General features: G+C 41.5%; 1 protein-coding gene across 20 annotated transcripts in view; it reads right to left on the bottom strand.

Moving 5' to 3' along the window:
* Window positions 1-5,212: 5,212 nt before the first annotated feature.
* cacna1ab (calcium channel, voltage-dependent, P/Q type, alpha 1A subunit, b) overlaps window positions 5,213-15,158 on the bottom strand; it is a 142,769-nt gene continuing 132,823 nt past the window's right edge. For 17 of the 20 annotated variants that reach the window (XM_038712740.1, XM_038712738.1, XM_038712737.1 and 14 more), the window contains one exon: window positions 5,213-15,122. In XM_038712740.1, coding sequence (XP_038568668.1) covers window positions 14,394-15,122 — 729 coding nt within the window. In that variant the 3' untranslated portion in view covers window positions 5,213-14,393. The remainder of the gene's footprint in view (window positions 15,123-15,158) is intronic. The other 3 variants (XM_038712727.1, XM_038712735.1, XM_038712736.1) reach the window with 2 other exon arrangements.

The following is a 15,158-nucleotide window of genomic DNA, read 5'->3' on the forward strand; positions in this document are numbered from 1 at the left end:
CTGATGATGGTGCTACCTGAAAAGTGAAGGGATTCCAATACTGATTACAATTCATCTTGAGAGGGACATGAATGTCTTTTCCAAATTTCATAGCAATCCATACTTATTGAGACATTCCACTCAAAACCACTATGTGAACCTGCTGGTGGCGCTAGAGGAAACGTTAGGGGATTACTAAAGTCAGTAGGCTTCCTTCCTTCCATCCTCTGGGAAGCAATATTTCATGGCAGTCAGTCCTGTCGAAGTTGAGATATTTCAGTTTTGACCAAAGTGATGGAAAGACAGACCAACCAACATTGGAGTAAAATCTTCCCCTAACATGTCTTGCTGCACAAAAAACATCCCTAACAAAAATACTGCTGCTACAGCAAGCTAAGCAAATTGTAGACATGTTTTCAGTGGACCACCGTCACCCAGTCCTGCACTGTGACGTCCATATATGTGTGCAGCCTGATTAAGATGCAGAGAACAGAGGCCAGACAGTCACAGTGACGTGGAGCTATAACAGCTCAGAGCTAAAAAAAGATCAGCGCAGGAAATGTCTTCACACAGGATGCATGCATGCATCGATCGGCACGCTTCTGCCTGTGATGGAGGCAGATACACTGTGCAACCAATCAGAGTGAAGGAGTCGGGTGAAGATGTGTGGGGGCCAATACAGGGTCTTTGATCCTATATCTCATGGTGTACACCTCCATTATGACGACCGTATTGTGGTTAGATTACATACTAGTTTGAAATGTAAATTATTACTGCATGACACTGATTGTGTTATTAAACTGAATTAAAAAACGCATCTGGGTGTCACATTAATATAAAAAAGTAGCATAAAGTGAATTTGACTATAAACATTTATAAATTAAGGGAATGTACAAAACATTATTGGGATGGGCTGGTTGAGGCTTATTTATATTTCACTTTCAATTTCAAATATTTCAATATTTCAAATCTAAATAGCTAAAGAGGCAAAGCATAAATCATTTATGATCTAAATCAAACCTCAATATAGAGGTGGAATACTAATCACAACAGCTACTAATACACACGTTTGAAGTGGCAAACATAACAAAATTATGAATACTCCTGCCACTTTTTATTTTAGAATAATTCAATAATATATAAGGCTAAACTTGATCAATAAAGACCCACATGTGTTTGTGTTTCTCATAACTCATTTCTGCTTGGCTAAGGTGGAAACATCGGTGTACTGATAAAAACAAAGTGTAATGGAAACACACTAAAATACGACGTCCACTAAAGCTGTTGCTCCACTGTAGGGAAAATAGTGGCAGACAAAAACATCAGGTCTGTGAGGAGCGATGATGAGACTGTAACGTTCCTCAAATTGATCTAAGAAACAAAGTGAAATGCCGTATTTCCATCCTGCTTTCTACATAGTTTTCCATCTTTTGAGATTTGATTGCCGCTGTCACCTCTCATTTTTGCAATGGTTTAATAGCACCTGACGGGAGAATGAGAACCACTAGCCATTCATCTTGATGCACCAACTCCTAATATATGAATAATGGTAGTGGATAGTAGCATACATTAATTCTTTTGATGTGTGTTTGCTAAATGTGGATGGAAACCTGACTTGTGATGGGGAAAATTAAGCACTGAAATAGAGACAGGATCGCTGTCCTACAGCCATCAATTGTCTTTTTAATTGATGAAAAGAAAAAATTTATTTGGGGTGAGTAAAAAATTAAAATACCATCCAATGCTCAGTTAGACTCACCAGATATAAAAACATATATAACCCTCAACCTTTTCTGAACTCCCCTTCCCTAAGTAACGTTCAGACAGTACATGACTGATGACTCTAAACATATTGAGTATATTTAATGTGATCATCATTTGTGTATTTTTGTTCATTGATTAACGGACTAAAATTGTCTAAGATAAATGTTCAACAATTCTGGAATAAGAATGGTACAATTTATGTTATTTGGCTCAACATATCAGTTAGTAACTTTAAATGCAAAAAGATCAGATTCAATATTAACCTCCAACAGCCCATTTTGAGCAAACTGCGTTTCTGTGAACAGGAAGTAATACCCTGTTGAAATTCAGTTTGAAAGTGTCTTGTGGAGAGGAAGTAATCATGTGTTGTATCTCTCTGTGTGTGTGTGTGTGTGTGTCAGTAATTATCTGATGATCACATGTCAAGAGGCTGACCACATGCCTCTCACACATACAGTCTATACTCTCACAGCGCTGACTGTGTGACTGATTGAGACACTTCAGTACAGCAGAGGACTGACTAACCAAGAATGTGAATGAGTAAGAATGTGTGTGTGTGTGTGTGTGTGTGTGTGTGTGTGTGTGTGTGTGTGAGTGTGTGTGTGTGAGTGTGTGTGTGAGCAGCAGCAGAGCTGACAGAGACAGGAAGTGATGCGTTGATGCCGGCGGGCGACAGAATGTGTAGGAGGAGTCTATTTTAAGACTCAGATGCAGGAGAGCACTCTAATACATCTGGCCTTGTACAGCTGTGTGTGTGTGTGTGTGTGCGCACACGTGTGTGTTCATGCTGCAGTGGGCAGGCTAATGGCCAGGGGCTATGCTTTTAGTGTTTTTAAATGTCCTTAAAGCCCACAGATAATTGCATCTTTTCACAATAATCACATTAAAAGATAATTCTTCTTGTGTTTTTAGCCTCTTTAGGTGTCATTTGAATGCCACCCAGTGTGTGTGCATGAGGAGGTGGGAAACAGAGAGACAGAGAGGAGGAGGAAGGACAGATGTGAGGAGAAGGAGGGCTGCAGGAAGAGCAGCAAGCGATCAAAGAAAGAAGGGGGAGGAAGGGATGTAAAAGGAGGAGGGATATCAATAAAACGTGACTACACAGGGAGGGGGAAGTGCAGGACATAGCAAAAGATTGTGTGTGTGTGTCTTCCACAGCCCACACCAGTGACGTAGTGCTAGACGTAGACAGAGAAGAGGAGAAAGAGGAGGAGGGAAGCAGTCTGAGGACATTCAGAGAGGGGGTCGTTTGATTTCAACATGTTTTAAATTCTTAAATAGAAGGAGAACCAGCATGGTATATTTTGCAGCTTCATCTCACCTGTGATGGTTTATAATTAGCTTGTATGTGAAACTGTATTGAACAGCAGTTACATTACTTATTGTGATTGTTTATTGTATCACGCAGTATAATGTCTGTAGAATTTATGAAATCAAATTTAGAAAGTTTATCCTGATGGATTTTGCTACTTAAATGATTATTAGTTTTCCTTTGAAAACATTAATCCAAAAAAGAACCTGTTAGATGTGACTGGGTACTCTTTGCCACTTTATGTACATTGACAACTTCCCTGAATAACAGTTATTACTAATAAATAATACTGTTATCATCTATGTAAATCAGAAAGCTGTCAAAAATATAAAACTGCATTTATGTAAGTGACGGGAGAAGTGTTCACATCCTTAAAAAGTTGGACATGAGAAAAAAAAAAGTCTAGTAAAAGTCCTGCAAAGTATTAATTTTTATACAGTATTTTTGATGTCGTAGGTGGTTCAGGTGCTGCTGCCGATCACTTCATCTATAAAAATGAATCATATTTTATAGGTTAATTTTATTTTGAAATAAGTTTTGTGTGTAAAATATTTGTCTATAAAGTAACACCATATGTACTTTGTGTATTTACCCTGTCACCTCCAAGTTCCTATCATATAGTGTATGTATCATGGGCAGACATTGTTTCAGTTTGTAACAATGAGTGATTAAATACAAATTGGGTTAGGAATATGCACAATTTGAGCAGAATATGAAATAAGGTCTGAGATCAGCCTTAAAAGTAAATTTTGACACGGGATTCTCTTCAAGAAAAGGCCACAAGATTAGGAAACTTGGCTGTTAATCAAATTATGTGCAAACAATTAATGCACTGTGAACTTTTTGTGCTATTGGCACCTTTGGGGTTCCTGGGCCCAGGAGCAGTTTCCTAGTAGTGTAGATTTGCCTCTGAAATGCACTGGAGGAAAAGCAGAAATTAGCACAAACTGACAGGCTCAGATTATTATTACAGTGTTTGACAACATTGCAGAAAGGATCCCTACAGAAATAGACATTTTAAAGAGTAAGATCATTTTTGTTTAAAAAACGTCTCTATATCGCTGTCATCAAAGCAAAAAAGCAATTTTACTTTGCAGCACACCAGAGTTGCCGGTCTACCACTGCCTCGGTTGGTTAGTTTGTTTGTGTTATTGTGTGTCTTTGGTGTTTTAAAAAGGTAAAAAAAACACCAAAGTTACACAGTCGAGGCAACCGTAGACCAGAGAGGTAAAAATACTATTTTGTAAAGGGAGTCTGGTGGCTTTGATGAGAGCGACACAGTCAAAAAGCTTACCTCTATTAGGGATTCTTCCCATGATGTTGTCAGACACAAGATAAAAACTATATATTTGTGAGCTGTTTAAAAGACTTACATCTTCAGTAGGAACCAGTGGGCTTTGCGCTGAGTACCACAGATAGGATAAGGGAGTCACGCATTTAGCGATGAATACATTTGTGGTTTTTGTCTTTTCATGGGATTTGCTAAAAATATAAAAAATATAGAATAACTCCAGTCTAATCCTTAAATTAAGTGCCACTGTAACTATCACTTGATCTGTATTTCTGTTGTAATATGCTGCAAAAAAAATAAATATAAAAAATTATACTGTATCCTTTATGGCTGACTTCTGCACTCAGTTTTAAAGGGTGTAAAAGCTCATAATAGGTAACTGTTTTAATAATTGGCCAACAAAAATGTTATTGTGTTAAAGATAACATATTCATAATGTATAACATAAAGATATAGTTTGACATTTTGGCTAGCTACTGCCAGGAGGTAGCTTAGCACAAAGCCTGGAAGCAGGGGGATACAGGTAGCTTGGCTCTGTCTGAAGGCAACAAAAACTGCTAACCAACATCTTTAAAGGTGACTAATTACTATGTTTAAACCACACAGAAATCAAATTGTAAAAATGGAAGTTGTCTTGTCAGCATCACATGGTTGCAGCGAAGCAGTGGAGTGTCCAAACTTCTTATTTAATATTTCATATTTAAGAAAGAAAGCCAATATGCATATTTTCCTAAATGTTGTCCCTTTCCTTTAAATTAACAATTTTGCACCTGTAATTAGACAATGAAAACATTATCTGATTATGTGTAATCTCATTACTAAAGTGTGTGTTACTGGGTGCAGGCTCAATAAAACAGACAGCGGGATGGGTAGAATGCATTCTCTCTGGTTTATTCAGGTTCTTTAGGAAGAGTTCTGTTTGAAATTACAAAATGCACTGGTAGAAACAGCAGAGATAGATAGAGAAAGAAACAGAGAAGGAGATGGTCAGAGAAAGAGAGAGGGAGAGAGAAAGAAGGGATTTCATAGCCGGAATAAACGGGAATAACATCACCAGATTCAGATTCAGGCAGCTCTTTACTCTCAAAGGGATTGTTTTTCATTAAGGAAAAGTTTTGTATTCCTTCTCCCCCTTTTTAAAATCATTTTTTCTTTTTTTTTTGTAATGTTAGTTAAAGTGTTAACTATCCTTGTTCCCTCACAGGTTTTCCCCGTGAAATAACTGGCAAATATAACAAACAAACATTCTTTGATTTCATCACCAAAGTCATTTCCATTTTTTTTTTTATCAGGATGATTTTTTTTTTTGTTTCATTTTCGTTTTTTTTTTTTTTGTCAAGTTTTTTTTTCATTTTTTGTTTTTAAAAATAGAAGAAAAAAGAAACACATTGCTCTTAAAAACATCTATCTATATATATTTTTACATATATACTTTTTTCTTGATATTTATTTTTTTAATTCCTGAAGTTGACTTGTTACCCCACATAGTGGCATGCACATTGCACATGCAAATCTGTTATTAAATACTTCTCTTTTATCTTAAATTGCCATGTATGTTTATTTTTTCTCTTTTTTCCCCCCCAACTTACTGAGTGAATCCTGTATGGTTTTCTACTGTGGCACTGGTTCGGTTTCTACTGGGTCAAGTGTCTGATGGTTTGCATGGTGATGAGATGGGTGGTTGGTAGTTGCTTCAGAGAGTTTCCCCAATGCGTCTCTGCACTGACTTTTATTGTATTTGGATACTTTGAAGTTATATTTAACCCTTTGTAGCTGCTTTTCTCCATCCAATGGTGGCAATCTCATCATTAATATTTTTGTTTTGTTGTATTTTATGTTTGGAGTAGTTTACTCTGAAGCTTTTACTCCCTAAGCTTGTTAGCATGTTTGAACTGTTTGATTATTTTACCAAATGTCACCTAAGAATCATATAGCTGTAATAAGGAACATAAATAATAAATGATTGTGATATTTCTAACTGCAAAGCGACATCAAGTAAATTGTTAGTTAAAATACAGGTTTTAGTGTAAACCTGTATGAAAGCCAGAGACGACGAGACAAATCTGTCCCAAATCTTTACATTCCATTTTCAGATTTCTTGGCTCCTCAATCTCTACTTCTATCAGATGATAGGTTACCAAAACCTTGTCCAGTGAAGGAGCTAATGGTTCATTTTGGCCTGTGCAAACCTAAACCAATCACATTATTGTTTATATTTCTGTTAGAATATTTGTCTGGTATATGTTCGGTTCAAGGACCCCAAAATCTTCTCTGACTAGTCATGAGTCAAAGACATTACAATAAATCCAACTTGTCAGAGAGTAATCAAATCTGTGCTACAAAGGGTTAAAACTAGATCCTGCTAATTTCCTGATCTTGGGGCACCTTGAGATGTTTTGGGAGAGATCGGCGTCCAGCGTCCAGCACGCTGACGTCAAAACATGAGGACAGATCTTCTGGAAGCAACATGTCTCCACTGGGCTGATGGTAATGGAAACAAATGGAGAAAAATTTGAAATAAAGACGGAGATAGATGGAAATACAGAGAGGGGACTTGAGAGTTGCTATGGCGGCAGCAGGAGACATTTCACCCATGTCTCTGAGGATCAATGTTTGATAACATATGCACAAAAAATGTATTCCTCATTCCTCGCTTTAATAAGTCCTGTCTTCAAATTAACGGTATTAGCAAGGAGCACCCACAGCATTAAAGTCAGGCTAGCAGCTGTGTTTCAGTAGGCTATAGATGTGCACACAATTTACTGAACTTAATCCAGTATCAAAGACGCTCTCTCAAACATTTCCTATGCTACATCAGAAGTTGTCTCAGTAGCCTTCTCCTTCCTCACTCTCTGCAACAAACAGCAGATAAAGTTAGCAACTAGCTGGGAAACATCTAGCAGTTTATCAGATTTTTTCTTAGAATTTGTTATAGACCAAAACAGAGCTAAAACAAGAACTTTAATTAATTGGGGAGACACAAACACAACTCCGTGTCTGCTGGATAAACTTTAGCCATAAGGTGATAATATATTAGGGTTTTGTTTTGCTCCCTAGTTGATTAGTCCAGCTTTAAACATATTGTATTTTATGGGCTAACACAATCTTCTGTTAATTTGTGCACACAAATAAAGTAATTGGAGAATATAACTTATTAATGCAAGTGAATGAATTATAAATTATTGTGCAGAAATCAACAGGAAATTCACCCCTAATACCTGCTGGAATCCATAAAGAACTTAAGACATTTGCAAAGACAAGCACACAGCAAACACACTGCAGTCATCCATTTACAGACAAAACACACCCACGCACACATGCGCAAGCATGAACTGGCAAGCATGAACTCATTCAACCTACAGGGCATTTACAGACATTGGGTACACCTTTCATAATGAGTGATAATGGTGAAAGCTCAATCCCACCACCTTGTGTTTATGAATGGTGTTACATGAGGGAGGAGGGGAGAGAAACAGAAAGATGAACTCAAAGTGAAGATGCTGAGAAGGACGAATGAAACACAGCGAGATAAGACAGAATTAATGAAAATAAGATGAACACAATGAGTTTTTCAGAAAGTTTATGGATTATATACACAAGAATTACAGAGCCAAAATATACAATAAACGGCACAGGAGAGAATGGGTGAGAGAAATTACATGATTATCTACTGACCCTCCTCCCCCTCCACCCTCACCCATCCAGACTTGACTTAATGATCCAAAAGGAAGGTGAAGAGTAGGTGAGGTAGGGAGAGAGGAGGATGAAGAAGGCGGTGAGGACATTAAAATCTTATGTGTGTGCGCTGTGATTGTCTCAGAAGGACAAATCATTGTGTCCTGTACAGTGTAAGGCACTGAGGGTTACCTACTGTAGCTGATGGTGTAAGGACACACACACACACACACACACACACACACACACACACACACACACACACACACACACACTTAGTACTGAAACGATTAGTTGATTAATTGATTAATCAACCCAACAATAAAACAATAATACTGATAATCAATTTGATTCTGGAGAAATCCAGTACCATGATATAAAGTGAACAACGACACAGCAAGTAATTTAACGAACATTAGCTAAGTTGTGGGTTTTTAAACTGTTGCTACAGCTGCTGGCGAAGCCCGCACACCAGCTCCAGACAGCGATACTCACAACTCTCCTGCTACTATGGCTATCATCATAACAGAATATCTTGGCAAACAAGAAAGTAAGCTGAATGTCCCCGGGAAACTCATCTAATGTTACCTGACACACTAATCATGGCTGGAATGGTTGGAATAGTGTTGTGTGGCGGGCCACTTTATTTGTTTCCCATTTACAAGGCAAGGGCTGTGTACGAACACCAGAATTTTTTTCCAGCGCACCGTAAGGAGGTATTTGCTGAATTTGACAAAAGAGGTGTATTGGATTAGAATCGCATACCCCGCTTTTAAATGTTTAAGTAGTTTATTAACCAAAAATGCCTAGGTGTCTGGTTCGAGGAGGATTTGCTACTTTCACTTACTTGTGGTAATTTGTCAAATAGTCACCACACTTTCATTTAAGTATTTGTAGTTTTACTCATATTTTATTTTACTTTACAAGAAATGCTATGTATATTGAGAAAAAGAAAAAGGAAATTGTTTTTCTATCTTATTTTACCTTATCTATCTAAAGGGTATAGCTCAACAGCTGATATACACCAGTAGTCCTGAAACAACAAAAAAATATATAAAACATGAAAAAGTTGCATTTTTAAAAACATTTTCTGACTACATGACTAATGAATTGATCATTGCCAGATTAATCAATGATAAAAATAATCAGTTTCAGCCCTCAACACACTCGCACGGCGCTCAAAACACCTGCATATACATGTATATACTTTTACACACTCTCACAGACACCAAGACACAAACATACAGTGAATGTCTCCCTGTCGCAGCAGTAACTCCGCCCCCCTCAAAGTGCGACCAAGAGTGGGTGGGGTGACGGTGACAAAATGGCATTTGAGCATGAGGATGAGTCTGAAAAGTGGTCCAGTGCCATTGTGAAATTGTGTGTTAACATCACTACGACCTCTGCTGCTGCTGCTCCTCCCTCCCCAAAACTATCCCCTCCACCCCAAACAGGACCCCTACATAATTAAAATCTCTCTCATTGCCTTTTGACCCTCCCGTCCCTCCCTCCCTGTCTCACTCTTGACCCCCTCCACACACACGCATGCACACATCTAGTGCTGTACAAAGGGGAGACCACAGCGTGGCTTCAGCTACATAAGCACAACTTTTGGCAGCACTACTGTACATTAAAACCCACTGTGTAGTTTTTTTTAAAGAGAGCCCTTATTCATGTTTTTGTCGACACGTTGCCTCACAACTGCCCAACTGACACAATTTCACAGCCGACTGAGTGGATGGGTTGGTGTGTTTGTTAGCTTTTCCTTCGTCCCATAATGAAGAAGACAAGAAAAAAATGATTAGTCGGAGGTTAAGACTGATGGGTGACAGAACTCGGAGGTGAAGACGCAGAAAGCAGACGTGGAGAGAAGTAATGGCTGAGCAAAAACCTTCAATCCCCCCAACCTCTTTCAAAAATATCAGTGAAACAACCACATAAACAAGAAAGATCAGATGTTATATTTTTCCCCAAAAGAATGGGATTCGCTCTCGGAAAAGAACACACAACATGCTTTCACACAAGGGCAGTGTTGTGTGTCGGCCATTTTGGATCCGCTGTTACAATTCTGGACAAGCGAGTGGTGTTGTGGAGCCAAAATGGAGGCGGGGTGTTCCTGCCTGTCTGTCAACAAGCTTGGAGTGTTGGTACGTTAGCAGGCGGCGGATGGGGAGGTGAATGGTCAGAGTGTGTAATGTAGGTTAGTGAAAGGAAGGGGTGGGGAGGTCAACATTACTACGTATAATGCCACGCCAGGTAAAACCATACAATAACCCAATCCAAGGCCTGCTTGTTTCGTAGCGGACTCATCCCTATGTTGTCTAACTATCTAGCTACCTAACACTAGAGGGACCTGAGAAGTAAGCCAACTGCTTTGCACCTCTGTAAACCTTTCACTACACCGCCTGAAACTGGACCCACGACATCTCTCCGATGGCCGAAACATGCCACGCCTAAAAGGGAGGTGAAGCCATGAGGGCTAGCCTGTTAGCAGCATCCGGTATATCAACAATGACCATTTGAGTCTTTAAAAGTCAAAAACACGAGGCTCTAATTTAAACTGTGTGGATATTTGAATGGGAGTTTAAAGTGATTAAGCCCATACCGGATGTGATATTGATTTCCCTACATCAAGTCCAACCTTTTGGCTATTTCCTCTGGCCCAGTCTCAAAATCACAGCTCTCCCTGTTTCTATGCTAGCATGGGAGCCTGTGAGACTTGACTTTTAAGGCGTAGTGTGGTTGATCTCAACTCCTACAATGGGTGGGGGGTAGACAGGATTGGCTAGGGGCAAAGAGATTGGGGGGTGACGAATGTGACTCTGATACAGAAGGCACTGTGGCTCTGTAGGGGGTTTTGGGGAAGCGTCCCCACCTGCCGTAACCTCTCTTTATGGGAAGTGAGGGCAGAGGGGTTTCGGGTTTGTGTCCCTCTACTCCAGCCAAACAATTTAACAATCAACAAAACACCCCCCCCCCCCCCAATCGACATCTTCACTATGCTATGCTCATTACTAGGCCTGGAGGCAACATATTTTGGGAGAGGAGAGAAAGACGGGGAGGGAAAAGGGATCCTCTAGAAGAGGGGGGAATTAGACAGCGACAGAGGTACATGAAAGACAGAGGTTTCACTGTGGATGTGATGTCAAGTGGCGTGTGCAAACGTGGTGTCGATCTTAACATTTTCTCAGATCCGCGTGTTCCAGTTTAATTAATCCGTTACAGTTCCACAGCGCTGCAGTTTCTCTTACAAAATAATATAATGAGGATGCTTATGAGGTCTGCATAGAGTCAAAACACGTGGACTGGGGTTTGTTTACTGGCTTCTGCGACTGAAGAAAACAGTGCGAGGTTTCAAGAGTAGCTAGATCGTTGACCGTGTCATGAATATGAACGGTATGCAAAATAAATAAATATCTGAAACTTTAATTAAACTCTGTCTGTTATCTATAACTACATCTACTGTACTATATCTAGATTTATAGTTTATCATCTATATGTATCTATACTTTATCATCTTGTCCTAGAGTTATTGAATATTCAATAATTGTTGTCCCTCATAACAATAAGGATGAGATAATTAGTCCTAAGCATTTCTGTCCTGTAATGCCTTTGTGTCTTCAGTGTCGCTCTCTGGCAAGCTGAAAGAACAGATGTCAAAGCAAATGGACAGAAAAATAAAAATTAAATGAGGACAGAGAGGTTGGTGAATACTGAAGTGGGTTTTGGCAGAAGAAGTCTCAGCTTTGCTACAACTTCATATTATTGGATAGGTGATTTGGTGACTGAACTCTGGTTATCCAGACCTGAGAGAAGGGGCTGGAGGAGGGGTCAGCATTGGCACAGACAGGCAGGCCGAAGGACGGACAATAAAACGGACAGATATGGCGTCTCCCAGGCTACATCCACATTTCTTGACTAGGATGGGACTACATCTATATATCTTACAAAGATATAAGAGACAGGCGTAAGCAGATCTAGAAACCAGGATGTGGCGCGGAGGCTGTCCTACAGAGGGGGAAGTCAGGGCAGATAATGTGCGCTGATAACTGCCCCCGGGTGGCAAAAAAAGAGAACACCACCGGATACTAACTGACATTAACACTGTACCACCGATACTGTGTTGTCACTGCTGGCAACCAATCTCACAACAAAACTACAGAACCTGACAGAGGGAAAAGATTGAGATTCGTTTTTTGGCTGCCAGTGGAAGAATTCAAACTTCAGTAAAACAGGGTTATGTGAAACCTTTGCATTGTAAAAGGCAGACAAACTCTTCCACATTCTCAATGACCTGGTCTACCCCTGCATGAATTCTTGATCTCTGGGTAGGCTTGACAAGAGTACTGACCCCATGAATCATTGCAAGTCAGGTAGCAGGAAGCTCCCCTGACCTTTACCTCCACCATTCTGAAGAGAGAGTGTATCGTAAGAGTTGCGTTACAACACGCAACGCTGCTAAGTGAATGTTCCCAAGCCGTCATTGCCCCAAAACGTTGCAGGAAGGCATCAGGAACCCGGTAAACGTCATTGAATGGGGGGGATAAAAATATAACCGATGTAAACAAGATGGACATAGCACAGATAAACTTCAAAAACATGACAACAAATCTACAGCAGTTCTATCAATCAATCAATCATCAGTATCATCATTGTCATCATCGTTTTGCATTGACATTGATATCATTATTCATAAGACTATCATTAACAATAATAAATTAAGTGTGGTAGAAGTCCGCTTCTCCCCACTCTTTCTCCCTCTTGTTTCTCAAGATCAACAGGAAACTTTAATGTGAGCCTGCAGTGTTTCCCGTCTTAACAGGTTGTAGAAACGAAGCTTTGTAACCGTGTCGGCAGAAAACTGAGACAAACAAAACAGCCGACTGTCAAAGCCTGTTTCGGGTAAAAAGTAAGCTAAAATTACATTTGAGATGTACGAGAGAGAGAGAGAGAGAGAGAGAGAGAGAGAGAGAGAGAGAGAGAGAGAGTCTGAAAGAAGAGAACTTCTTTTGTAAACCTAAATGCAAAGTTTCCTATAAAGCCCCCAGGTCCCACCCACACCAGTTAGATTTCCTCTCTAGTATGTATTTATTCAATCATGCAGGTTTCCATCAAATTTTGGACTCCAAAAAAGATCAAAGGAGGCTGAGCGAATGCAACAGAAGAACCAAGCTCCAATGTCCGAAGAAGAACAAGAAGGAGAAGTAATCGATAGAAGAAATACTGAAGAAATTAGTCTTTTTCCCCATCCCTCCTTTCCTCTCCTCCGCCCCACTCAACCGTGTGATGTAATTTCCTGTCAGATCATTCCTCGCCTTGCGCCGGGTCGATTAACCGAGGAGGAAGGGGCTTGACGAAGTGTCCGACTCCCTTCTCAAGTTATCTGAGCCCACACTCCCATAGCACACTCGAACAGGAAGTGAGCTCACACCGTGACGGCCCCCTTCCACTACCACCACCGCCGGACAGGAAGTGATGTCACACCAGTTCCGTCAGCATTAAGTGAGTCTTTAACAGTAAACAGAGATGATAAAACTCATCAAATATCAGCCAGCACTGTGATTGGCTGGTTTTTGCAGTATAGGCGGAGCTTCCTGGTTCTGTCCTTTGGAAAGGAAAAAGGTTAAAGATAAAGTGGTTGTTCTCCCTTTTTTTCTTTTCATTGTTTGTAAAGTTTTCATTTTGTTCTTCATTGTTCAAGTTTGATTTTCTGGAGGCATAGCTTGGCATGTAAGGGTTAGGGGTCCTGGCTTTTTGTTAATTTATTTTTCTTTAAACACATCTGTTTGAGGAGCAAAGTCAAAACAGTGGACTCTGGCTTTTACATGAGCAGATTAACCAGCGACAGATAGCACACATCTTACGAAACTAACCAATCACTTGACAGTCTGGGAGAAGTGCTTTTAGGCCTCAAACCACGATCATCCCTGGTCATTTTACATGCTCCTCCCTCGCTTTCCTGTTCCCATACCTCTCTCTTCCTTCTGCAGCGTGGCCTTGCTGGTCAAGCACAGAATTCTAGTAGTTCTGAGACTGAGAGAGGCAGAGGTAAACTGTGCCCGGGCCTTGCCCTATTTGTCTTGGCTGTCTCTTTGTCATTTTATCCATGCGCTGCTCTGTCACTGATTTGAGACTAACACAAAATCTGTAAAAAGCTATTTGCAGCACCCTCCCCCCCCCTCCCCTCTGCCCTTTCCTTTCATTTAGAGTTCTAGGGCTGAAGGTAGAGGGTTTGGAAGGTGCTCAACCTTGTACCGCCTAACATTTTCACAACCTCGGCTTTATTAAAAGTCTACATGTCCAAGGCCAGAGCACCGGAGACTGCTATTCTTCTTCTCCTCTCCTGCCCTTATCCCTCGCTCCCTGTGGTTGCTAGCACCAGTCATCCTCGTCCGTCTCACTATAAGGTTCATGCAGGCCCTTGCGGGGCCCTCGGGCATGGGGTGGGCGGTGGTGCGGGTGGGGGGGTGCCCCTGGCGGCCCCCGCCGATGTGGGGAAGGTGAGGATGAGCGGTAGCCATTGGGCACCCTACGTGGGTGCGGGTGAGGGGGTGGAGGGGGCCCATGGCGGGCAGTCCTAGGTGAGCGAGGGTGTGGATGAGGATTTCCCCCATGTGGGTGTGGGTTGCCATGGGAGAGGCTTTGCTCGTAGGCAGGGGGCTCATGGTGCCGCTCGTACTCGTAGTCACGCTCGTAGAAGGGCCCGTCGCCCTCCAGGCTGTCCCCTGGCGGAGGCCCGCTCCAGCGGCCTCGGTGAGGGGACCTAGGTGAGCCATGGAGGGGCGAGCGTGGGGACTGGTGCCTAGGGGAGCGCGGCGAACCGTGCCGGGACGAGGAGCCCCCGTGGTGGGGAGAAGCTTGGCGTGACGGGGGTCGGTGGTGGTAGCCTCTGTCGTGGTCTGGCGGGGAGAAGTGTCGGGGGGAGGGGGAGCGGAGTCGGCCCGGCCCTGGGGGACCATAGATAGGCTTGCGGACAGCGGGAGAGTAGGTGACATGTGGACGGGGGACAGCAGGGGTCTGGGGCAGCTGCCGACGGCCTCTCCGAGGAGTGCTGGTCCCCGAAGTGGACGGGACCGGGCTGCCGCTCACCGAACTACTGCCCTACAGCAAAATGTAAACAAGGAAAATCAAAACGCA

The sequence above is a fragment of the Micropterus salmoides genome, unplaced genomic scaffold (genome assembly GCF_014851395.1).
Source record: "Micropterus salmoides isolate LMB-PRFRI ecotype aquatic unplaced genomic scaffold, ASM1485139v1 Ms_hic_scaffold_12, whole genome shotgun sequence".
In the NCBI taxonomy this organism is placed as follows: Eukaryota; Metazoa; Chordata; class Actinopteri; order Centrarchiformes; family Centrarchidae; genus Micropterus; species Micropterus salmoides.